We start from the raw sequence: 27,545 nt of genomic DNA on the forward strand, positions 1-27,545 counted from the left end.
GTATTATCGATATCAACTGCAATATCGGCAGTATGTCGGTATTGCAGATAAAGTTCGATAAACAAATTTGTAAATTAAAATCCATATTAATAGAAATGTAAAAAAAAATATGCAAGAAAATTTTAGCATATATTTTGAAAAGAGGGGAGGAGTGGGGGAAGGAGGGGAGGGCCCAAAAACGGCTATGCCTAGGGCCCACGAAAGGTATTATCCGGCTCTGACTGTCGTGTTTTAATAATGACATGATTTGCACGAGTTTATAGGCAATACTTTTATATTTGAACATACATGAATTGGGTTTTTATTCAAGAGATTTTTTTACATACTTTCTATTTATTTTTTACGTATTGCATTGCAATGTTAACCCATTAATACAAGAGCGTAAACAAATGCAAACCGGTTTAAGCTGAGTAAAAACAATAAAGCTGTAAAGAGTATCCCCTGATAATTATAATTTTACATAGAATCTTACAGTGCGTCTCATAATATGGCCATGTACTGTATGCACTTTAGTCGTTTGTTTTAATCCAAGGAATAATGAAGTAGTTTTTATAAATTTTTGCATCTCTGGTTTCGATTTTAACCGGTTTCGTGAGAATAACAATGGGCGTTAAACTATTAAAAATACCCGTACGTCCCAGAAATGGCTTCAGAATATTTTTTTTAAAAAAAAAATGACAATTGTGTCAAAACGCGAATACGCAGCATCCTTAAATGCTACTTATAAAAACACGTTTGAGACAGGTAGAAAATGCTATGTAACCCTTTTTTAGAAATGTATTACAGGGACTTGTAACTGTCCTTTTTTTATTTTTGTGATCTGTCTGACAGTTTAGAAATTTTTTATTATGTTTTGCACTGTGGGATTTCTTGAAACTTGAGTTTCATATTTTCCGAAAACACCCCCATATGCTCTGAAGAAGATATTGAACACCTAAGAAAATTATTTTGTCCAAATGTGCGAATGCAAACATCTATAGCGTTTGTTAATAGTATAGGTAATTTCTCCAATCCTCTCATTTTTCTCCTCTCCGTTACCATGGTGATGACAAATTTTGTCTTTTCATCCTGCCTGTATATTTCAGTAAGAAGTTAGAATAGAGTTGTGTGTGCAAAAAGCAAGATTTGTCGAAATCATAGGAGGGGGGTAAAAGTGTGGAGAGTGGAGAAATCGCACAACCTTGAGACGCCCGTTTTGTAGATTTTCTAAAAATGTTCAATTACAAAAATATGTACTTAGACTAGACAAGTTAAAATTCCTGTACAACCTTTTTTTTTCTTCGAAGAGTTGTGGGCGAAAAAAGCAAGATTTGTTAAAAACCATGGTAATGGAGGGGGTAAAAGTGTGGAGAGTGAGGAAATCATACAACCTTGAGACGCCTGTTTTGTAGGTTTCCCAAAAATTTTCAACTATAAACATATGTACGGAGACAAGTGAAAACTCCTATATAACCTTTTTTTTGCCAAGGACGTTTTCGACTAATTTAAATATTTTATTTATAAAATTATTCATTAGTTAATTGGCAATCTCACGAATAGCCCATTGTGTAGCTCTAGCGTGACGTAAATAAACTACAACTACATTATTATGGGTAATAATATGCGCAATCTGGCGTGCTATTATTATTGTGTGTATCTGTTACCGCTAAATCTCGAAAGCCATTAAAGTACACATTACCTATCTCATCTACAGAATAACTGAGTTATTCCATTAAAGTGCAGAATCAAGTATTTTCCGCATTTTAACTGTGTAATTTGCAAACCAACAACTTCCGTTTTGATGGAGATCAAAAGTTATTTTCTCTTTTCCATCAACTAGTCTATTGATTGTCTTTACTTGATTCCTTAGATATTGCAGAATAAACAATATTATTACGTCAATTTCCTTAATTATAATATTTTAAACTATTTCATTTTTCGAATAACATTTTTTAAAGTGATTGATTATTATGTATCGCTTGTTACTTTTTGCGTGGATTATATGTAATTGATTACGTGTGAACTAACGTGTCGCTTGTTTGTTATTGTACTTGATAGTTCGAAATATAAATGCATTATAATAATTTAAGAGTGCATGAAACTTTTGCTGTTGTACCAGCAAAGATTTTACTTTCACTTTAACGATTTAACTCATCTAGATAATTTTGGAACTGGAACAATTTTTGGCAATTAAACAGATCACCCTGAATATACGAGGGTTGTTTTTTAAGTAAGAGGCGTTTGAAAATAAAAACCAAACGAAAGAAAATTTCAAGAAGCAAATTTATTTTCAGATTCTATACATACGTTTCTCTTTATTTGCAGCCTAGTTGCAAAGTTTTTTTTTAAACACTTATCATGAACTAGATTTAGAATACCTTCTTCATACAAACATGCCGTTTGCTCCGTTAACAAAGAGGTCGCGGCCGTTTTCACGTATCGTTGTAGTGATTGCTTTCAAAATGATGTTTGAAATATCGGAAAAAAATAAAAATTACTTGCTCGTGGTCTAGGCTGTAGAGAGGGGTGGACCAAAACTTTCCAACCAAAAGAGTCCAATAAACCTGGGATCTGAGCTGCCGAGAAAGTCACTGTCATAGAGTAGCAAAATTCTCTGTAAGCATTGGCAAAGAATTTTGCTACTTCACTAATCGTAACTTTACAAATCTACCAGTATGTAGCAGGCAGTTTTTTTTCGTCGACTAAAAAGTCATCACTGACTGCATCTCGTGTGTGGCGAGAGACTTGTTAAATGTGAACATTGTAAAGACACAGACCTGACCGTACAGTTTACCTACAACAGTGTTTCCCAAACTTATGACTTTTGTGTACCCTTTCTAAATTTTTCGTATCCCTGTTTACCACTAATAAAAAAATAAATGTATTTTTTACTATAAACAAATTGCACGTTGCAAATTGCAAGTTAAAAATCACAACTGGCTGTTGACACCACTAATTATTAAGTGTTAACTCTGCAAAAAATAGCCAATAGAAAAATACGTAATCGTAATTTTCCATGGCTAGCTTTGCTTTTAAAAACTTTTTTTTGAAATTTTCGTATGTTGCATGATATTTCGCATAAGAAAGCGTACCCCCGCTAAACTGTTCCCGTACCCCTGGGGGTACGCGTACCACACTTTGGGAAACACTGACCTACAGGCACAGTTGCTCCCAAGGAATGCCGGGACACGACGCAGGCACTCGCTGCGACGCAGGTACACAACAAAACGGCCCTTATTTAAAAAAACAAATCCTCGTATCTGCACTAGACAATCTGTAGAATAACTAATTTTTACACTTTAGGTGGTAACAAGTGTTTATTGTTTGATGTGTTTTATTGCGAAGAAATAAGAGATTAATAAGAGACAACAATCATTTATTGCAAGGAAATGACTTAAAAAATAAATGAATACGTTTTATTAAAGTAGAATTCTTTTCACAAATAGGATAGTCCAAACAGTGGAAAAAGATTGTTTTATATATATACAAAGCAGAAAAATATAAGTTACAATTGTTAAACAAAAGAGGACATTCTGAAACATTGTGAGAGGAATTTTTTTTTTATAGATCGGGTTTTGCAAATATGTTTCAGTAGTCTTGTAATTATTTTTGAAAAATCTAAGTTTAATTGAAAAAAAAGAAAATGTCCGATGAAAGCGGGTTGTTGTTCAATTTGGGGATCAAAACATTGAGTATGAATTTCTGGAATCAGATTTTGTCGAGACATTCATTGGGGATGTGAAACAAGAAAACAAAAACAGTTTGAGATAAACTGTGGGGGTAAGGGGGAATGACTAGAATTTGTGAATTGCATGTGGGGGGGTTGTCTATTTACCCCACTTTTGGAATATGCCGACTCTCTGGCAGCGACAGTTCGTTCCCCAGAGATTACAGCGGCAAGAAGAACTGTAGCAGCAGTCACTGGGTCTGTGGTCGCAACTTCCTCCTCGACGAATGCAGCTCCTTCTGTTGGATAACAAAAATAATCAATCGTTATTAAGCATTTCCTTAAACTATTAATTTTATTGTTTTGTTTTTTTAATAAATTTTTTGACGCCTACTTTATTATGTCGCTCAAAATACTTGCCTGGTTGTCAAAAATTAAACAATAAGTAAATTATTACTTAACAAAATTGGTTAACCGCTTCTCTTGCCAATTTTTTTTGGAAAAAATGCAACATATTTTTTTATTTCATTAGCAAATACAAGGAACTAAAACCAAACATAATCCACAGGTTCTAAGTTGAAATTTTAATTTTTTTACGCGTAAAAAAAATATTTAATTTACCATCCATTTATTATCCCAAATTATCTTGGGCAAATGAAAAAAGTTAAATATTAGTCTTTGTATATGTTCACACCTTCATAATCTGAAAGATCACCTGCATCGAATTTACTTTGTCTCGCGAATGCCATTTTTTTTATGTAAATTCATCAACCATCGTATATACAATTGCACAAAACACGTCTACAGTCTCACTAACAGCATAACTCCCAAACAAAAATTGGAAAACCTCCAATCACAGCAGATTATCATTATTTTTTGTTTCGCTTCCTGCCGAGTAAAAACGTGGCAAAACAAAACGTATTGAAGAATTCTGCTATGCCCGAGTTTACTCGGGATAATAAATATGTGCAATATATACATACCCGAGTTAACTCGGAATAATCAGGGACGCGATTAAGTTGGCCTAATTTATGGTGATAAAAAAATCGGATACTGTTTCTGTTGCAAATTCGAAAAGGATTAGCTTCACATTACATTACCACTTTCTTCTGCAAGCAATATATATTCAAGTTTCGTCTTACAATAATAACTTCAGCCGTCTATTTATATTTGGCAGACGAGAATGTCACAAAGGACCATTCACACAGATCGCATTCGAAGATGCGATCGAGAACCTTATTGGTGAAGCATATTCAAGGTAGTTTAAAGTTCGCAACAGTTAAATTAAACTGACAGTGCTCATAGACTCTTGGGTCCAGTTCTACTGAACGGATCTAAGAGCCTACGACCATCTCTTTTCTTAATTTACGGGAGGTGTATTTCACCCGAGATAGTGCATTCAAACACCGCAATGCGCATTTGTGGACTGGCGAGAATGCTGATGGTGTAAGACTACATGCTGCCTAACATCGCGTTTCAGTGAATGTTTGGGCTGGTGTTGCGTGCAACCACTTTAATCGGGTCTTATTTGTTGCCGTCACCTCTAACATCTTCAAATCATCTCATCTTTTTGCAAGAGCTGCTACCAAACTCATTTGACACTCTGCCATAACATGTCGGGAGTCATATGTGGTTTCAACATTATAGGGCAACTCTCCGTTAAGGCAGATGTGTTCGTGAGCATTTGAATCAATTGTTTGGTCACCGATGGATTGGGTAGGGTTGACCAGTTGCCTGGCCACTACGCATTCCTGGTGTAAGCTGCATTGATTTCCTTCTTTAGGGTGCACTGAAATGAAAATGAATCTGGAATGTTGAATGAATGAATTCCGAAATGTATTTGGTTGCAAGAATCATCTGTGCTGCTGTAATATCTAACAAAACCCAGGTGTATTTGAGTGATCGCTAGCGATGGTGGTGGTTGTTTCTCGTCATGCTGCATTCTCATGACGCTTCCGACCATGGGTTGCTATGAAATTCTGAATCTTTGTGATTCCTCTACCTCCCATTAGAGTTTCTAGCAAAAATTCTGAAGCACCCAGTATGTGGTAGTAGTACCGCTATCTATTGGTAAAATTTCCAAACAGTCTTTTTTTTTCGAACTGAACCTTTGCCCTATGATCTACATTACATACATATATAAATCATTGTGCAAATCCGTTCAATAGAACTGTTACTTTAATTCTAACCCTTTTGCAGCTTTTGCTTTTTAAAAGAAAAGGATAATTCTGATATAATTGCCCGACTTTTTAAAACAAATGCACAATGATTAAAAAGTGGCTGAAGTCATATTCTTGGTCATCGATGTCGCCACTAAATGGCAAGAAACGTAACCCCTGCCTTAAATTAGCTTGGTTGCACCAAACAGGCTTCCTGGTATTGGCAAGTGTCATTAGAAACAACAAACGACGACAGCAACGTAACTTCTTACGTTAACAGTTAAATTTGTATATAACAAGAATGGTGGAACCAAGGCAAGCTAACACCCTGGTTAACTTTTGTTCAAATGATTGAATTTTCATGCACTAATACTCAGTTTCAGTGGATCCAGTGTTTCCTTTATCTGTGATCCTTTGATCTTGACACTGTGTTTACTTTATCTGTATGCGCTGCACGTAAATGTATTTAAATAAAAAGGCTTCGTTGGGTACTTATCGATACTTCTTTTTGCTCTGCGCGTAAATGTATATAAATTAAAGCTTTAGTTGGGTACATATCCGAGCTAAGTGTTATGCTTTATCCTTGCTCACTGCACGTATATGCATGTAAATCAGAGATTTTGTTGGGTACTTATCGGAACTAAGTGCTAAACTTAAAGAGACTGAGTACGTTTTTATGTTTGATTTAAAAAATGTAAATTATAGTCTGTAATACTTCAGGTTAGAACTAACTATTAATATTTAGTCTTAGTACAGAAAATCCGATCATAAAAATACAAGTTTTCCAGAGAGTTCAAGTTTTTTGCGTACCGTTTAAAAATGAACTAGAAAAAGGCTAAAAAAGGGTTATGTTTTTCATATGCAGTTGATTTTGATAACATTTCTGGAGAAAATGGGAAAGATAAAATATCATATACTTTTGTACCTCAATCGGTGATTGTTTTGCGTACAACACTAAATACATTATCTTTGTACAACCCTTTATTATCTAAAACGTTGAAGTATAACTTTAATCAATCATGAATTTACTTTTGCTATTTAAAGCCTGTTTATAAAAACATTTCGCCGGCTTCAGCTCTTTTTTTAATTCATTATAATGTTTTTGTGTAAATAATAAAACTAAAGTTGTCTTATATTGTAGTAAGACCGTTTAGTAGACGTTTTTAATAGCTGGAAAATCACATGGTAGTATCCAGTATCCCCTTACTGACTTCCATATTTTTTGGTTGTTTATCAGCACAAAAATTAATAAGTCATTTTAAGGTATAGTTTTCCTAGAAAAATATTTTTATATCCCCAATTTAAAAATATTTACCTGCAATATATATTTTCTTATTCCACTCTAATATTATTAAGATTTTATTTTGATTGTTTTCTCAACTAAAATTTAAAAAAAAAAAACTTTTTACATCGTAATTCTTTAATATTACCGTATTGAGCTAAAATTTAATATTAACTTATTTGAATCGGTGTCTAAACTTATTCTTGCTTAACAATTTGTATTATTTTTTATAGAAATTTTAGTAATATGCTAATTACATTTAAAGTGATTCATTAAATGATTTAGATAGGCTTCATGCACAATGTCATTATGCATACACGAATTTTATTTAATAAGACAGCCTGTTTGGTAAGAGAAAATTTTAAATTACGGTTTATTTAACTCACCAAATGTGTTATTATAATAGATGGCATTTTAAATGTTATTTAAAGAAAACCAATTAGAATTATAAATTTTTAATAATTTTAATTAAAAAAATTGAAATTATTAAAATTAAAAATTAAATTAAAATATTATTAATTGAGCAACATTATTTATGCTCACTAAGATCTTAATAGAATGTATTTAAATAAGGGAAATGTATGGAAGTTGAATCGTTAACAAACACTCTTGTTTTCAGTACATATATAAGTAAATAGCTTTAACTTTTGTAGAAAAAACTGTATTGTGCCTACACTGTAAAAAATTCCAAATAAAAGTGCAATTAAAAGTACTGGTATACTGTGTGCTGGTATTTTTACCGTAAAATCCATTTTTGCTGTAAAATTTTTACAAACGAAAAATTTATAATAGCGTAATTTTTATACAGTAAGATTTACTGTTAAATCTTTGAATCACTTTTAAAGAAGTATTATTGTAAAAGCTACGGGTAAAAGCCTTTGAGGTAAAATGTAGCCAGGAATTTTCAGTAATTTTATCAAGAATTTCTTACAATGAAGAAACAGCAGTTGTGGGGCAATCATTAGGGTTAGTGAGTGGCAACAAACAACGAGCTTAGACCCCTATTTAAATTTATTTATGTTCCCTAATAGATCTTAATAAATTCCTAATGGAGCTGTTTGGACGTAAGAAACGTAAGTATACGCAATTCTTTTCAGTTCACATATAAGTGAATAGTTTCCATTTTTGTAGAAACAACTGTTTTATGGCTACACTCTAAGAAATTCCGGATGAAATTACGATAAAATAATTTATTGTGAAGCAAAAAAAAAATTTAATTGCATAGAATTATTGGGAATTATGTTGTTTTATTCTAGAAACATACCAGTTTGAAAATCCAAAGTAACACAAAAAAGAGATGATATATTATTCTGCAATGATATCTAATCTACTACATTTATTGATTAAAAAAAACAACAACAGTTGCTTCAAGCATACTCGTTGTATATAAAATCGTTGTTTGTATAAACAACGATTTTATAACCATCGTTGAAAAGCATTCTGAATTTTCGCTCACTAATGTTCAACTCCGTAGACTTGCAACTTTGAACCTAATTCAGAAGACAAGGAAGGCTGGGATCAAGTATTGGGAGAAATTTACCTTCATGAAGGACTTTTTAATGGAACTAGCCCGCATTTGCTTCACATAGAGAGGAAAACTACAAGAACCTCCCAAAGTTAACCTAACGTCAAGGAGACCCTAACCCATGATTCGTCTACCACTGAGGATATTTCACGTCAACACTGTGGTCGGGGTAAGCCGGATGAGGAATTTGAATCGACCAGCTACAGCTGGGATTCGAACCCGGGTCATCTTGTTGGAAGGCGATAGCTTTATTCTCTGAGCCACCACGGCTCATAAACGATTAAAATCTTGGCTCTAAGTTAAAAAAAAGCAACTTTTTTTCTAGTTTCTAATGATCTTAAGAAATGTAGCAAAGAAAGGAGTCACTCGCCAATATCGAACTTTTCACGCACAGAATGATCTGTGCAATGTGTAATCTTGGGATCGCTAGAATAAGAAAGGCTTGTTCCATACATTTACATCAAAAAGCACACCAATGAAAATAAACCAGAATTAAAGTAACCTCGAAAAGCTAGACTAATGTTTTCTCTTTTCTACAACTATTTGCAATACACATCTTGTTTAGGATGAAAGTTTAAAAGAAAGCTCAATGACTTACGAAATTCTATTCAAATCTATTTTTAAGTTTCCATTTCTAAAATCTATTTTTAGGTTTCATCCTTCTGAACTACATTATTACGTATCTTATTAAAATCGATTTTATCTATTATTATTAATCCTTATTTAACACATGTTTTTTTTATAGCAAAGACATGGTTAAAGAGCGACATCGAGTGACATAAAGAGTGACAGTGTCAGATAAATAAACAATAATAGTTGTTATATCTTCCACATCAATCAGGTGAATCAGTTATAAACAAGTAATATATATAAAAAAAATAAAGTCAATTTCTACTTAAGTAAAAAAAAAAAATTTCATTTCAGTTATTTTTTATAAAATTATTAAAATTTTTTCTCTCATATCAAACTATAATTAATTAATTAAATTTAATGAATGAATTAATATTTGAAAAAAACCATATTAACATCAAGTGTTATTCACTAGAGTGTGAACTAGTAGTAAGAATCGAAAAAATGGATCTTGTAAATTTTAAAATAATTAGCTTGTCCTGCTGAGGTTCAGCGTCCAATATATTGGTCAACATTTTATACAGTTTTATCACTAAAAAATTGCTTTTTAATATTTTTTCTTTTCGTACGCCTTCACAAAGATAATGTCTATGTAAAAATGTAATTGGATTTAACCCTGTTCGTCGTAGTTTTCATTTACAAGTAGAAATTACAAGAAATTTGATTCACGAGACAGTTTCATTGCATAAAAATCTATCTATATTATATAAAACGCTAATACGTACGTATGTGTGTATGTATGAATCAATAAAACCGATGATATTTCTTTTCTCGCGCTGGCAACAGTTTTCATTTTTAATTGATTGGATTCGGCGCGCAAGAGCACGTAGTGAGCAACCAGATAAAAATTTCATAACTGTACATTATCAGGTTGTTCAATTCAGATTCATGCACTAAAAACATGACAATATTTAATTTAAACTCAATTAGGAATTAATTAATTAATTGAAGTGAGAATGCTTTAAAAGGCCGCTGTTGAATTGATATTTTTCTACTGGGAGCTACCTAAACGTCTAAAAAACGTTTAAGTGTTTGTATTGAATGCATTGAATTTTTTTATATTTCGCGTTTATTTATGCATTGAATTTTCACGCTTTAAAATGCAGAATATTAGTGAAGCAATATTTGATAATTTATTTTGCTAATATGTTTCTTATTTAGCTAATGTTTTGATTTTTTCACCATGTACAATCTAAATAGCTAATATACTTTTTTAAAAGCCAATAAGAACATTGGTAGAATTCTTCTACATAAGTACAATACTATGTCTTTGATGATAAAATACTATGTCTTTGATGATAATATATTATGTCTTTGTGCTAGAACATTGTGTTCATTGGCGAGCGAGCGCAGCGAGCCATGGTTCACGGAGTGAACCACATAGGATTACTTAGCAATTCTCGGGGATTGGCGAGCGTTAGCGAGCAGGGGACGGATCCTCCTAATATCTTATTATTTGTTTCCAGTGGATTTTCTTTCATGATCAGAAAGTGAAGAAATGCACTATAAAATAAATCCCCCCATAGCAAAAATTGTTTAACTAGTTGAATTTTGTTTCAAATTATTTTGTTGCATTTCTGAGTTTTTCTCTTTTCATTTCTAAGTAAAAATCGTGTTTTATGCCATTATTTAACACTTTGGCATAAAATTTTTATTAAACCTATTTTTCATACTCTTTTTGTTTTTTTTTGTATTAATTTAGTTCAATATAAGTGAAAAATATTATTTTTAGTATTTTAACAATTTCTGGTTATGAAATACAGCATTAAACAACCGTGTCTATTGCTGCATTAATGGAAAAATCTTCCAAACCAGACTTACTTTCAAACTTTTCAAATTTGAACTTATTTACAATTAATCAGATCTTAAAGAAGCAGTTATTCAATCATTGAAATTTATTTAATTTATAAAATCAATTATTGATGAGTTTTAGAATATGAATGAAAAAAAAACTACTTTTTTTATACAAATATAATTCCAGTAATCTAACAGAATTGTTTTTGTAAATATTGGAATTTTTTCCACAATTAAAAAACACCGAAATATATTTTTACTTTTAATTAGAGCACAGGAAAAAATATATAAAAGGTGTACTGTAGTCCCATTTGCGTCAAAGGGTTAAAGTTCGGGTCTTAGGAGATTAAAACTTTAGGTGTTTAACTGTGTACAAATAATCCATAAGTAAGCATAAGCATCAATACAAAGTAAGCATATTGGCTGTTACGGAAAATTTTGGGCTAAATTGAATTGATGATGCAAAATAGATGATAAGTAACTTGATGTTAAAGCTCAGATTTATTGATGATCTTGCACAGGCTTTGTATTGGATCAAAAAAGAAAAAATCAAGAATTTTTCTTTTTTAAAAATCTGGACAAATCATTTTTGTCAAAATCGAGCTTCAATCTACCAATAAATTTTATCATTTCAATAATCGAAAGAGGAGAATAATCTGTATTTTAATTTGCAACATAGTATAGTGGTAGAACGCATAATTCATTTTTTTCCCACTTTCCTCTCGTACGGATTAATTTTATTTTATAACCGACGTTGAACAGCCGTCTATTGGGTTTACGACCACTAATGTTCAACTCCGTAGCCTTGTAATTTTGAACCCAATCAGGAAGACAAGGGAGTTCCTGTATCAAGTATTGGGAGAAATTTGCCTTCGTTGAGGGCTTTTTGATAGAACTATCACGCATTTACGTTACATGAAGAGGAAAATCACGAAAACCTCAAACGGTTATCCTGACGACAAGAGGTATCTAACTCATGACCAGTCTATCACTAATTATATTTTACGTCTACATTGTTATCGTTGAGAGCCGGTTGTGGAATTCGTATAGACCAGTCATCCCTTGAATTCAAACCCTGTTCACCTCACCACGGCTAGCACGGATTAATTGAAATTTTGAGCAATTTTTTTTAGGTTTAGGGGCTTCTGCACCTGCTGTTCAGATTTCTGGTCTCCTGAAATAGTTTCAAAATTTACATACTTTACCTTTTTGATTATTATAGATATGAGAATTGACATTAGGTATCTATTATTTTGAATGAACATTTTTTCCGATAATCTATGTACACTGGTGGGCAAAACTTAAGCAACAAGTGCGTTTTTTGTCATAACTGTACAAGAAATCATCCGATTGACATGAAATTTGAATATGATGCACATTATTTTGTACTTAAATGATGGTGAAAGAATAATGGCGCAAAAATGAATATAAAGCTTAAAGTAGGGTATGGAACAAAAAAAGACTTTATTTGACATATAGTGGCGTTACACATGATTGCCTGAAGAAGCGTAAGTACAACTGGCAGATGTTCCCTAGTATGGGATATGCCCCCCCCCCCTCCCTTACTGTAATTGTTGTTCGGCATCGTCTCTCCATACTAAGCACCAGATTATCCAGGAGTTCTTGGGGTAAACGTCTCCATTCCTCCTTTAACGCATCTTTCTGCTGAGGTGTGTTACCAGGAGGATACTGTCGAGTCGCAAGACATTTCCCTAATGCATCCCACACATGCTCTATGGGATTTAGATATGGAGAGTAGGCTGGCTAATCCATTCGTGCGATATCTTCACTTTCCAGTAGCTCTTGAACATTAGCAGTACGGTGTGGCCGGACATTGTCATCCATAAAAATGAAGTCTGGTCCAATGGCCCCTCGGAACAGACGCACATGTGGTAGGATCACCTCATTGCAGTAGCGGTCTCCAGTTACAGAACCTCGATCGGAGATCTGAAGCTCAGTCCGCCCGTTCAACGTAATGCCACCCCAGACGAGAACTCCAGGACCACCGTAACGATCTCTTTCGGCGATGTTATTGGGATGAAATCGAGCTCCAACCTCTCTCCAGATCAACTGACGTTGAGAATCGCTTGTAGCACTAAAACGACTCTCATCTGTGAAGAGGACGCGACTCCATTGATGAGGTGTTCAGGTTTCGTGTTCTTTGCACCATTCTAAACGAAGCTGCCGATGGCTAACTTTTAAAGATATGCAGCGTTCAGGACGTCTAGCAAATAAGCCACCTTTGTGGAGGCGTCTGGCCCCTGTAAATCTTGATACTTGTCGTCCTGTGGCTGTGCACAGTTGCTGAGATATGGCGCTCGCTGACTAAAAATGGTTTCTTTTCGCCTGGAGGACAATGTAACGGTCATCTCTTGGTGTTGTTTTCCTTGGACAGCCACCGCCAGCCTTCCGAACAGCTGTACCAGTAGTTTTAAAGGCATTCCAAGCACGAGAAACAACACTTTTGTTGATCCCGAACTCTTCGACGACACTGGTTACACTACGCCTCTCCTCAAGCTTCCCAATCATTCTTCCTCGAGTAAAGTCGTCTAAATGATTTCTTGAAGNTAGATATGAGAATTGAAATTAGGTATCTATTATTTTGAATGAACATTTTTTCCGATAAGCTATGTATTATTTTCTTATTTTGATCTCAGATGCAAAAGCAAATTTTGAGATAAATTTGTCGTTATAGTGGAGAGATTTTGCTGAGCGTTTTTACTATGCTACCCATAGCCGAAAACATATTTCTGTCCCTAGGAAATTTGCAATTAGTGTGTAAATTTTCGCGCATGTGCTGAGAAGCTCAAATAACTTTAGAGTAACAGTGAAGGAAGCGTGAAGGTAGCAAGTTCGATTCCCGCCATAAACTTGACTGTATACTTGACATATTTGTGATATCCTTCGCAAACATATTGCTATCTGTTCTTCCACTTGAGAAAGACGAATAGTGAAAAAAATTCTTTATAAGAAGGTTTAAACCATTATTTCATTAAAACACAAATTGTAAAATAATATTTCGAATTTCCTTAAGGGAAATTTGCCGTAGAGAAATCTATGGTAATTTATGGCAACCCATGGTTACCATAGAACTTTGTATGGCAAGATACCATAGGCCTATGGTAATCCTAAAGATTTATATGGCAAGACACCATAAACCTATGATAACCGTAGATATCTGTATGTTATTTATATGGCATAGACACTATTTATGCACCTCAAAAATCCTAGCTACCCTGTTAAAAACTGTGGTGTCACTCCGCTCCGAATTTGGTGCAAAAAATTCCAAAATAGAGTGGGAATGAATACTTTATTTCAAGTTAACTATAAATACAGAGTTCATATAAACTTTAAAGGGGTGTGCTTAAATCTAAACGCCAATAATGAAGAATGCTTACACCAAGATCACATGCATTCACTCCACTCATGAATTGGTCCCCTCTGCAGAAGATGTCTCCCCTCTGCAGAGAAATTATTGTGATGGCATGTCTTCGGATCATCCTTAGGGATGTTTCTCAGACCGTCGCCCATTCCCTATTGTAAAGTTCTAGAGCTACGTTAATAAAATACCTCTATTAATTTCGGTTTTGCTTGGATATTGTCTGATGCCAACGATAGCTAGTTGTACTATTGAGCTTGAGTAATTAAATACAATTATTAAAACGTGTTTTTTGTTTCGTCCATTAGCAAATAAATGAAAAAATATAAAATGGTGTTTTAAATCAAAATAATTCTTTCTTATAGCACACTTCTTGTCGCAATTAAAAAAAATCTTGTCGTCCAATTCTTGTTTTTGAAGTCAAAGTTTCTTAGTATGATGTCATATTTTCCAATATAAAAAAATTAGAGGGTCATTTTTGTTTTGATGGAAAAATGTTATTTCACCTACAACAAAAATATCTTGAATGGAAAATGAAAGACACGTTATATGTTTTTTAATGACCAAAGAAAAACATCCTTTTGATCTTTTGTATATTGAAAAGTTTAAAAAACATATAAAACTAGTTGGAAAAAAAACTTGTGCTTAAGAAAATTTTTAATTATGGTGACTATACACCATTTTTTTGTGTGACTATACACCTTTTTTAATGATTAAAAACAAAAAAACTACCTCTTGATCTTTTCTTATTTATAAATATGACATTAAACATTATGAAGGGAAAATTGAAACGAGGAAAGTTTGTTTTTGTGTTATTTACCCTTCTAAAGCATTTAAACTATAATCCACTTTTTTATTTCTACTTCAGTTTGCATAATGCCTGTAGTATCTATTTTCTTAATTAATTTGCGTCAATCATAATATGGTGATTTTTTTATGGTTCTCCTAAACGGATAAGTACCTTTTCTCCATTAATTAGGCCTTTTAGAAAGAAAAAAAACTTTTTTTTTTAATTTCAATTTGTTCGTATTACCAAAATGAGTTCAGCATCATATGCTTCAACAACAACATATGGCACTTTTTCACAGTTCGCATACGCGAATAAGAAACTTTTCTACATTATTTAAACTTCCAAAAATAAAACTTTTTTCAGTTCAATTTTTACCAAATACCAAAATTAATAAATTATAATCCTAAAAAAATAGTTAGTAATGGCACTAATATTTTTATAGACAGAATTGGCGAGCAAATATCGGAACTTATTTCGATGTCCGTTAAAAATCGCTAAATTATAATTAAGGTCAGTGAATTGAATGCAGTATTAAATAATACTGATATTGCTGTTGTAGATATACTGTTGTAATGAGATCCAATTATACCAATATAATACAATTTCCTTGGTAAAAGTCTCTTTTACCGATCTCCGAAATAGATAAGTAGCCTAATATACTAGATATATAAAAGATAAGTAGCCATACTACGTATTAACGATATTTAATACACATCAATCTTTTTTTTTTATATATATATATTCCAGTGTAGCATCATATTATTAGATTTAACTATATGAATTCGATACTCAACTCACAAAAAGAAAGATAACTAACTATACTTAGAGTATTATTCAATTTGTGATATTCGCAATTTTTTCAATGCTTAATAGATAACTTCAATTTTATTTTAGTTTGATTGAGTTCTCATTATTTCAGTTTAATAGAAACTTGCTTTGAAAGTATGACTATAAGAAATCTCTGGTTTCATATATCTTTTAAAATACGAACTCGGTTACGTCATCATTATACGTCGATAAATTATCTGTGTTGATTTTACTTATGATAAACTAACGTTATCAAAAATAAATAAGAAAAAATTGCTTTAAAAGTTGTTTTTTTTTATTGATATAAGATACAAGCTAGCTAATCTCGCCTATAATAAAATATTAATTTTACTTTTATCTTGATTTTATAACCGTCCTTAACAGCTGATCCAATGTTTAACTGTGTAGCCTTGATTTTTGAACCCAATCCAGAAGACAAAGGTACTTTTGGAGAAATTCTGAGAATTGGGGAGGGCTTTTTTAATGGAATTATCCCTCATTTATGTTTCATGGAGAGGAAAACTACGAAATCTCCCAGGTTTACCTTGACGGCAAGAGGACTGTAACTCATGATCCGTCTACCCCCTGAGGATATTTTACGTCAGCGCCGTTGTCGGTATGAGTTCGTATCGACTAGGCATCACTTTGATTCGAACCCGAGGCGAGTGTTCAAATCCATCCTGTGCCATCAAATCCTGTGAAAAACCCTTTCTTTGGGATGTAGAGGGGGAATCAGTGGTAAAAGAGAGTTTTAAAATAGATAGTTAGGGTCGCCATGTCTTTGAAAGTAAGTACACCAAATTTGGTGAGGATCGGTTCACAATTGCGGAATTTTATAAGGCACATACATACACGCATGCCTAAAACCATTTTGCTTTATTTATATAGATACCTTTACTAGAAAAAAAAGCATGATGAATAAAGAACTAAGCAAATAAAATATAATTATATGCATGTAAATGAATAAAAAATGCAACGTAAAAAAAAGAATGAATTGAAACTTACTTTCTTGTGGACATGAGGTACTTGGCGAGAGTTTCATAGTTGGGTTCTTGATCAAGGGAGGTATCAGCTAGGGAGAAACCCAAAGGTGGAAAAACATTCATAATTAGACCGACAATAGACATAAATAGAACTCATAAGGTTAATAGGGACCACATGCTGACTATAACATTAGTCCGTCTAGCCTATGTATACGAATATTAACATCACAATATATTGTTAAAAATATAGATATTTAACAATACGTAGTGTTATTTTAACAATTTAATTAATTTATATTATAACTGACAAAAATATCGTATACAATAATTATCGCTGTGTATGATATTCGCGATACTATCTTTTTGATACGTCAGGGTACTGATAATGACCGTGATATTATCGTATTCAATAATTACAGTTATTAACAATGATGGTGATATAATTGTTTTTGATGTCTTGTTGTCATTATTGACTATAACACGACTCGTGTCACTATTGACTATGTTGATTATAACACGAACATTAGTCCCTAACCGATATATACGAATTTTAATATCATGATATATTGTTAAAAATATAGATATTTCACAATATCTCGTGTTATTTTAGCAATTTATATTATAATTGACAAAAATATCGTGTACACTAATTATCGTTGTGTATGGTATTCACGATATTATCTTTTTGATACGTCATGTGATATTATCGTATTCAATACTGAGAATTATTAATAATGATCGCGATATAATCGTTTTTGATGTATTGCTGTCGTTGATGATCGTTGTATTTGATACACCTATGCGCATTATCGCTAGTTTGATTTTGGCGTTAACTAGGATCTGGCATTGCTCTTATTTGTTGGTGAACTTATCTTCATGGTCCCTATAACCCGTCTGTACCAAACTCTACTCAAGCAAATAGAGATTATAATTTCTAGGATGAATATATTTACTTTGTAACTTCAATGCATAACTTCAATACTTACTAATTGCATGCAAAAAAAGAAATTTATAGTATCTCTTTTTTTTCGTATTTCTTGATAAACATTTTAAAAATTAGTTCGAAAATTTAAAAAAAAAAAGGTTAAGGAATTGCATGTTTTTATTCGTTCTATTTAAGAAGCTATAGTATCCTCAAGAAGTTTTAAAATTAGTTACTAACTTCATCAACAGTTGAAGCTGCTAACTGAGAAATATAGACAACACTATTTTTATGTAACAGAAAAAAGGTTTATTAGCTGCAGCGCCATCTGTTCGCGAACATTGGTATTAATTTTAAAACTGTGTGAGATGAATAAAAAATGAGTTATAAAAGCTGAATGCTGCATTTATTTCTTCTTCCGTTTTAGTTTGATGTTTTCAGATTGTCTGCCATTTTGGAGAATGTTATCGTTATGAAGCACATACTACAGTTGTCGTTCACAGAATTAAAGTGAAATTAATTTAAATAAAATTGAAAAAAAAGGCTTAATTTAAAAATGAAAACTTACTCTAGCAAGAATAGTTACCTCATCAACAACGATAGTAACACTATAGATTACATAATTCTCAAGCAACCCCTACACCTTCTCTAAAATGTGACTAATTATTGTTTATTTTAATAATGCAAGAGGGACCAAATGTTTTAGGCTGATAAAAATAATTAGCTTCGCGTGTTTATAGTGCTTCCTACTTAACTTTAATTAATTCTAAAACTAACCTATGTTTTGTTAAAGAATTTGTGTGCAAATCATTATTAAAGTAATTGGAAAACGTGCGAAAACTGATAGCGCTTCTAAAATTGTAAGTCTTGAGTCGTTTTATTTTGATAAGATGGGTAGCTGTGTCACTTATAAGTACTACTAACTTGAATGGATTAGATGATTTAGACGTTAAAGCTGCTTTTCAAAGGCTCTGTCGTCCATTGAAATAACGTATTTTTGCGAATAATAAAATATTTTTATTAGCTATTCATGACTGTTAGATCAAGTTTAATCTACCTTTGTGCTGACTTTGAAAATAGCGTAAAATGTCATTATGAAGTTTTGTCAAAATTAAAAGCGTTTATTATCTCATTTTTCAATATTTAAAAAATCGCTCCGTCGATGCATTGCATGGGCATATAAAAATTTGAAAAAAATTAGATATCATTCATTGGTTTTGAAAATTTTAATGTAGGAGGAAAATTTCAAAATCTCAAAATTAGCGATTTTTTTTTAAAAAAAAGTATAACTTTTAAGGTATTTAAGATTTTTCCGTCTTTAAGATATGACGGTATGCATAATATAAAGTTATAGCTTCGTCTCAACATTTGTAAGGCACTGTGACTTTTTATTTTCCTTGGCAATAGAGCTCAAAAATGACTGTTAACCTCACATGGTATCTATTATTACTCGTGATAATACCACGTGTTTAACCTCACAGGCTATCTATAATATTAATGCCCAAATACTGAGCAAAAGATAAATTAATGTTGGAAAATTGTATTTATGAAAAAGAAAAAAACATTATCTCAACAATATTAAAAATATTTAAATTGAAATTAGTAATTGACATTAAAAATATTAAAATCAAGTAAAGAAAACAAAACATCATAGGAAAACCAGGGGTTGATCACGACCAGCTCAGAATCCCCGGCTCTCTCTGGATCGCTTCGCGACCCTTCGATCATTCTCCAGATATCAAAATATATCATTTTACTATTTTTTTCCAACTAATGTGCTCATTCGTAAATCAAAACTGTTCTGTACTTACACAGTGTTTTTCAAATTTTTATGCTCTAAATTATTGAAAAAATAATGAACATAGTAGTTAAAAATTTAGAATAAAGATTGATATTTCTTTCTTTTTTTTATAAAAATATTCTGGACTTATTAAATAAAAATAATGTAACCCTTCTCGTTTTCTAAAAAAAAAATTTCGACAGTGAAAATTTATCTTGATTGTTATTTTGCTTGTTTGTTTTTGATTGTTTGATTGATTATTTTGAAAGTTTGTTTTGATTGTTATCTTCTTTGCTAATATGAGCCTAATTTTTACCTATGAGCCTAATTTTTTAATAATAGTAACAATTTACTCAATGATTTTACATAGAATTTAATTAAATTAGTTGGGTATCCATTTCGTTTAATCAAATTCTGAAAGAGTTTGTCTATTTGCTTTATGGATGAATAAACATTATTTTGAAACATTATTTTAATTCTTTTCATTTGATTAAAAATGGTGTTTAAATAAATGTTTTTGGAAACATTAGAATTCCAAGTAATTCATTTATTTATGTTAAAATTAAAATAATTTCTTTTATCGTATAAATCAATAATGCAGATATTTTCTTCTTTTTTAATACCTGAATCCAAAAAGTTAGAATTAATACTATCATCATGATTACGAAGCAAGATTAATTCCTTGGAGTAAATATTATTTAACAAAAGTCTATAATCTTGAAAATTAAAGATAATTAAATTATCAATAAATCTAAAAGAAATTTTAATATTAAGAGTATAATTGTTTTCATAATAACGTAAAAATAAATTACCTAAAAGAGATTTTAAAAAAATTAGATCCTTGTGGTATTCCATCAATTTGAATAAAAATATGTTTTCCATTGTAAAGACAATTATTAAAAAGACAAAAATTGATTAGAATTTCCCAATAATCAAAATCGCAATTATGGATATTTTTAAAATCGTATTAATAACTCAAAAGAACATCTTTTAGTTTAGAAAGGGGAATGCTATTGAAGATATCCTGGAGATCGTAAGTCGCAATAGAATTAATTTTATTTTGTTAAATAAATACCCAAATTCTGTTGATTAATCCACGGAAAACCTTCTTTAATAATATTGTTATTAATTTTATTTAAGTAGTTCGAGAAAATGGTGAAAGGTTTAGTTAGGTAAGTATTAGACCCACATGCAATTGTTAAAAATTTCATTTCTGCTAATTTTAATTTTTAACCTCAAATTGTTTTAAGGATATTACTATTTAAATTACTAAGTTCAAATTTTTACTATTCTTTTTACTCCTTATTTAAAAGTTGAACGTAGAATTTTTTTACAAAAGATTGCATAATTATTGTTAGCTCAGTCTATGGGGGTAATTAAAAATTTTTTGGTCGTTGCTTAATTTATAGATCAATTTTTAGAAAAAATTGTTGCATTGTTACTGATACTTAAATTTTCCTTATTATTGAAAACAAAGTTTTTAAAGTAATAATAAACAACCCATTTCCAATTTGTTAACATACCTAAGGGTAGAGAGAATTTATTTGATATCTCTAAACAAAAATTATTGAGATTATTATGAAAATAGAAGTATTAAGAAGGCAGTTAAAGAATTTTATTAATTGATAAATGGTAAATGGGTGTAAATTTCGTGCCTTTTTGTCTTTAATTTCTTTAGTTCTAAGTTTTCCATAATATTTAAATCACCAGTAATAATATGTTTATGATGTTAATCAACATAGAAGAAATGTTATGATGTTATTTCAGAGAGGAAATAAAATAAGCCTTAGAAGTTCTCTTCACAGAATTATTGATATGATATTTCCCACATGGCGACTACTTCCCATGTTTTAAATGTCAGAAATATTCGTAAAAAAATATGTCTATTATTTGAAAGTGGGGTGCAGTAAATGTTTTCCTAACGTAATTTGCCGCAAACGTTAATTAATTAGCAGATTAATTTAAGTACGTACAAAAAATCATTACCGCTTGCAATTTTATGGACATGGTTCGCTCGAGCTGGTGTTGTTGTTGTACATTTCTAGTAACGTTTGTTTTCAAAGTTGTATTTGTGGCTTAATAATATCGAAAAATTGAAATACTTTATGCATTTTTTTGATTTAAATAGATGCTTATTAAAGTATAGCGTAAGAGGGAGTTTATTTACTGCTTTCACGCAAAAGATTAGATGTCAAAGAAAAAATAAAACTTGTTTTTTTTGAGATTTATTGCTCTCTTAAGTTTTAAATCTATAACTATTGATTTTTTGATTATTTTTTTAAGAACTATAATTATCTTTGGTGAGTTAAATCTTTTATTTGTGAGATAACAAACGGTAATAATATTTATTTATTGCCGTAGTTCCTTTAAAGAGGAAAAGGTTAATAATATTTTTAAAATTTTGATTTTAGTTCTTATTTTATCTGTTGAAATCGTATAAAAATCCCGCTTTCTAAGAATAATCATCTCAACACTGAACAATTATAACGATATCTCGAACTATAATACGGTGAAAATTAGCTCGAAACATTGTGTAAAATTAAATCAAGTTACGATAACAATTGAACCAAGTTCCAAGAAGAAAGATAACGCGGTTCGATTCTGCACCGTATTTCAGCTGATTCGATTAATATTGCGGTTCGAAACATTCTGCAATTTCTAACAGTCAATTTAATCTTTTGACGCATACAATATTAAGTATTTTAATCCTTTACTGATAATTTACTAGTTACTAGCTTTCGCAGGCTTATTATCATAAGTAGTCAATTATTTATCTCAGGCGCCTAATTGAGGAATATGATTATAGACTATATTTACTTTCTGAGAATATATATTTACTTTCTCAGAATATATTATTAAACTTAGTCTAGGCTATCTCAATTTCGAGCTATATATATCTTAGTATATGTAGCTGTAAATCGTATTGCTGTCATTTTGGCGGAAGTTGTACAGTGAATAGACAGAATTCATAACTTATTTAAATGTCACAGAAAAATGTCATATTTTAGATTTTTTTTAAATATTTTGAACATTAGCAAGTTGTATTAATATAATGCAAACATTGTACCCACTGCGCTTGGTTCTTTTCTGAACAACAGAACATTTAAAAATTTACAGTTTTGCGTTTGGTACCATTCTGAATAACAAATAGTTTAAAATTTTCCAGTTTTGTTAGACAACAGAGCCCTCAAAACAGCCTTCATTTGATATAATATACTTTCAGTATTTAAATGAGCGCAATCATATTTAAGTAGCCTATTCTTTCTTAAAAACAAATATTTTTAAAACTCTTCATGGGGATAGTAACATTGACATAGTCAACCTTCATCTATCTAAAGCAGTGATTCTCAACCACTGTGCTGCGGCACTTTTGTGTGCCGTCAAATTCTTAAAATGCGCGGTCAAATATTAGAAATGATACAGTAAAAGTTATAATGCTTTTTCTTTATTACGAGTAAAGTTTGAATTAAAGAAAAGTACTTATATATATAATATTACATATATATATATATATATATACAGATACATTTTATAATTTTTCCACGCTTTAACAGCGTGAACATCTTTGTCGGCGATTGTCTTGTCTCTGACAATCTTATAATAAGTTAAAATAAGAAGGAAGTGTTTAAATTGTCTTTGACAATTTTAAAAAATGATGAAATAAGTAGAAAATTTAATGACTATTAAAATTATTAATTAACAAAGGAAAGCAAGCTAAATATTGACTTTCAAACGGAAATAAAAGCTAATCATTAAAGTAAGCTATGCAATTAATAGTTATAAAAATTTAACAAAGGATAACTGACAAAAAAATAAGCTAACAATTAATAATCAGCAAAAAAAACTAGTTAACAAGAAATCGCAAAAAAATTAACAGTTAATAGCTATAGAAAACAAGCCAACAATTAATTAGCAACAAAAAATAAATAACTGTTACTAACTAATAAAAAATTAGTCGAAAGAAATAATTAATCCCTTAATAAACATGCTTTTGTAGTACATATCTCATTTCACATTCAAAATTATAATCACAAACTATTTAACACAGTGTATTATTATAGTTAAGTAAACAACTTTTAAACTAATTTTTTTCATTGTGTGCCGTCAAATTTCGACATCGTTAAAAGTGTGCCGCCCCCAAAAAAAGGGTTGAGAATCACTGATCTAAAGGTACCTCTTTATAGAATCGAGTTAACATGTCTTATATACTAGTGAATTGGAATTGTATTTTTGTAGTGGTAGATACACTACAGTACTCCCCCATCAGAATTATAGCTTTGATAGAATTCGATGAATGGATACCACTAGTCTATTCATTGCTGTTTTGTGAGAAGCCGGGAGAGCTGTATTAAGATCACTGTACTTTCTGAGTGCTGATCGTGAGAGCTATTTTAAGTTCACGGTCGTAGTCGCTCCTGTGTTGCCATTAGCAGTCTAGTGTATACGTTGTATAGGATCAAACCTGAGAAGAAACAGCGAGAGATGGATGTTTGTCCCAAGTAGCAAGTCAACTGTTGACTGGGAACCATCCATCGAAGTAGGCGTATTCAAATTGAAGTGGGAGTTTCTGTCAGATAGGGGTGTTCATATCACATCCGGGTCACCCATGTGAGGAGTAAAGTTATAGACAATGTCAACCTTCATCTATCCAAAAAGTACACCATTATAGAATCGAATTAACATGTCATATATACTAGTGAATTGGAATCGTATTTTTGTAGCGGTAGATACACTACACTGTTGTCATTTAAGAAGTGGCTAGAGGCTTAATTTCTACACTGTATTGTACCATAATTTAGTTTGTAAACTTTCCTTTTTACGTGATTATTAAATATTTACATGAAAGGCTGACTTTTTATTATGTGCGTTCGTAATGGCTGCCTTAAATATTATTTTCTAAAATAGTATAACATTCTATATAAAAATATTTCCATTTGGATCGGCCGTTGTTATTTTATTAAAAGAAACAAACAGATAAAAATAACCATTTGCCCTGTTGTAGAACAGGGTTTTACACAGGAATTCAAAATTTGGAATTCTAAAAGTTTTGCTGATATCTAATTGAGCAACTACTTACCACGCATAGCGTAGCCGTGGATGAGTTGGGCAGAGAAGCAAAGGAGAAAGGAGAGTAGGAGGACCGTCTTCAGAGGAAGACACCGCATTCTTTTGTTCAAACACACACACTGCAAACAAAAATGAATTCATTTACGAATACACAAAGAAGTACATTACACGCACCAATTAAGTCTCTCTTGTGAAAATATTTTACTTTTTGAATGTTAATGTCATCCAACAATATGTCACCAGGTGAAAACAAATTATACAAATGAACCTTTCCCTCCCGAGGAAAGAATCATAAATAAAGAACTTTATCTTTATTAGTTCTTTTATTATTTATGATTTCAAAAGTCACAGTATATTTGAAAATATGTATATTTGAAAATCAATTCTTGATGCGTTGAATTCTTCAAATTTTCATCCATTGTGATTTTCAGAATTAAAATTAAAATGCAGTTTCTCTTTAACGAAATCGATTCCTTTTAAAAATAAACTATTGATTAAACAATAGCCAAAATTTCCTTTCATGGAGGTTAGAAAATTTTGCAGTGATGTAAATGTTAAAAATTTTTTATTCCACATGTGTGTTAAGTTCGAAAATATGTAATTATAACTTATAAGTAAACTAGAGGGCTTAGCTCTTTCTGTTCACTCTGCTCACTTCTCATTCATCAAGTTTTTTTCAATTATTATCCAATGGCAAAATGGGTTTTGTTTTGGGTATGATGGCGTGCGCAACTTATTTGGACGTTATCAAACTTTTCAACTGTATTCAAGAGTAATAGCAAACAGTGCGCATGCGTCGTCGTAGCATGCGTTTCTATGGCGACCGCTGCTGTTTTTCTTTTTCTTTTCACTAGCAGACATTTTTAATGTGTTTACATAATAATAATTTTAAGTATTTTGATATTCTTTTTTATTATTAACGTATAATAACTGGCTTGGCGGTGATTTCAATATAAATATGAATACTGAAGAAGCAAAAGTATTTTGTGACGTCTTGAAACACGTACATAGGAAGGATTTGAAAACCAAACCGACGACTAACATCAATTGAGATAGTTTTTGCAACCCGTGATTTGAAATGGTGTGGCGTTTAACGGAGTCAATCCAGAAAGAAAAAGTATTTGACCCATGGGGACTTTTTTTAATCATTTAATTAGTTGCTAATTTAATCTGAAATTCTCCCTGTTTAATAATCATTTCCAAAATTGAAACGTATCACTTTTCAATAAATTGAATTGAAAAATACAATATAGTACACAATAGTATACACACTATTTTGATGAGTTTTGTTTTTTGTTCATTTATATTTTAATTACAGAGACAAGTCATTTACATTTGTTGAAGTTATCTTGAATTATTTTATCCATTATACCACTCCATTTTTAACTTATTTTGTCCTTCCAGTTATGTTTGTAGTTTTTAATTTTTTTAAGTTGATAAAAAAAATTTCTGAGTTTATAAAATATATGATTACAATAATCTTATGAACGCATATTTTGTTTACATGTAAATTGTACCGAAAGGAATACATACCTAGATGTGAAAAATAATAAACTGTTCTAAAAACACTATTAAACTTATGAATGTGTAATAAAATAAGTAGTAATAAATGAGAAATAATTGACTTGTTAACAATATTAAGGATAACTTTTTATCACATCATATTACAAATTGAAATCTGTTTTAAATCATTTTTGTCTTTTTATGTTTTGGAAAAATTTCGATATAAATGACTTCAATACCTAATTTCTCTTATTTTTTAAATTTTATTTATTGATTTTTTTATTACTTTTGACAAGTCGAGAAATACGTCGGTCATAGTCATAGTTTTTCTGTTAACTTTTTTATATTTATATGTGCTTAGAATCAAGACCAAAAACGACAATTTTTTTAAAGTTATTAAAAGAAGAAAACTGTCTTAAAACATCTTATTGTAATTGTGAATTTAGAATTTTCTAGTCTTAGATTCATAGAGGCAAACATTTAAATTTCGATCAGGTATTAGTTTTCAATGAAAGCTGGCTAAGAACATCGAATTCTATTTCTATGTTTAGAATCATATAGCCTTAGATTCATAGAGGCAAACATTTAAATCTCGATCAGGTATTAGTTTTCAATGAAAGCTGGCTAAGAACATCGAATTCTATTTCTATGTTTAGAATCATTATAGCCTTAGATTCATAGAGGCAAACATTTAAATCTCGGTCGGGTAGTATTGGTTTTCAATGAAAGCTGGCTAAGAACATCGTATTCTATTTCTATGTATAGAATCTTATAATCTTAGATTCATAGAGGCAAACATTTAAATCTCGGTCGGGTATTGGTTTTTAATGAAAGCTGACTAAGAACATCGTATTCTATTTCTATGTTTAGAATCATACAGCCTTAGATTCATAGAGGCAAACATTTAAATCTCGGTCAGCTATTGGTTTTCAGTGAAAGCTGGCTTAGAACATCGTATTCTATTTCTATGTTTAGAATCTTCTTGTCTTAGATTCATAGGGGCAAACACAGCAATCTTGAGCAGATTAAAAGTTATTAACAGATGAAAGAGTATTTAAAACATTTTACCGCTTTTATTTGTTTAAAATTTTATAAATAAAAAGAATTCACGGAGGCTAACATAAACCTAATGCAGATGCTACTTTTCGAAAGTTATTAAAAGATTAAAGTTGAGAAAAACTTACAAGTTAACTTTCGCCTTTTTTTAACGCATGAAAAATAGCTGTTCTGCTATTTTCGTCTGATGTAAGAAATGTAGGATTATTTCAAGAGCAAGTT

The 27,545-nt window shown here is 31.1% G+C and overlaps 1 protein-coding gene across 2 annotated transcripts in view; it reads right to left on the reverse strand.

Annotated features, from left to right (window-relative positions):
- Nucleotides 1-3,338: 3,338 nt before the first annotated feature.
- Nucleotides 3,339-27,545, reverse strand: part of LOC107453275 (U8-agatoxin-Ao1a) — a 474,367-nt gene continuing 450,160 nt past the window's right edge. For both annotated transcript variants that reach the window (XM_071178020.1, XM_021145724.3), the window contains exons 2-4: nucleotides 24,775-24,883; nucleotides 17,018-17,084; nucleotides 3,339-3,945 (exon numbers count right to left, since the gene is read on the reverse strand). In XM_071178020.1, coding sequence (XP_071034121.1) covers nucleotides 3,807-3,945; nucleotides 17,018-17,084; nucleotides 24,775-24,862 — 294 coding nt within the window. In that variant the 5' untranslated portion in view covers nucleotides 24,863-24,883 and the 3' untranslated portion in view covers nucleotides 3,339-3,806. The remainder of the gene's footprint in view (nucleotides 3,946-17,017; nucleotides 17,085-24,774; nucleotides 24,884-27,545) is intronic.

The sequence above is a fragment of the Parasteatoda tepidariorum genome, chromosome 2 (assembly GCF_043381705.1).
Source record: "Parasteatoda tepidariorum isolate YZ-2023 chromosome 2, CAS_Ptep_4.0, whole genome shotgun sequence".
NCBI classification, from domain to species: Eukaryota; Metazoa; Arthropoda; class Arachnida; order Araneae; family Theridiidae; genus Parasteatoda; species Parasteatoda tepidariorum.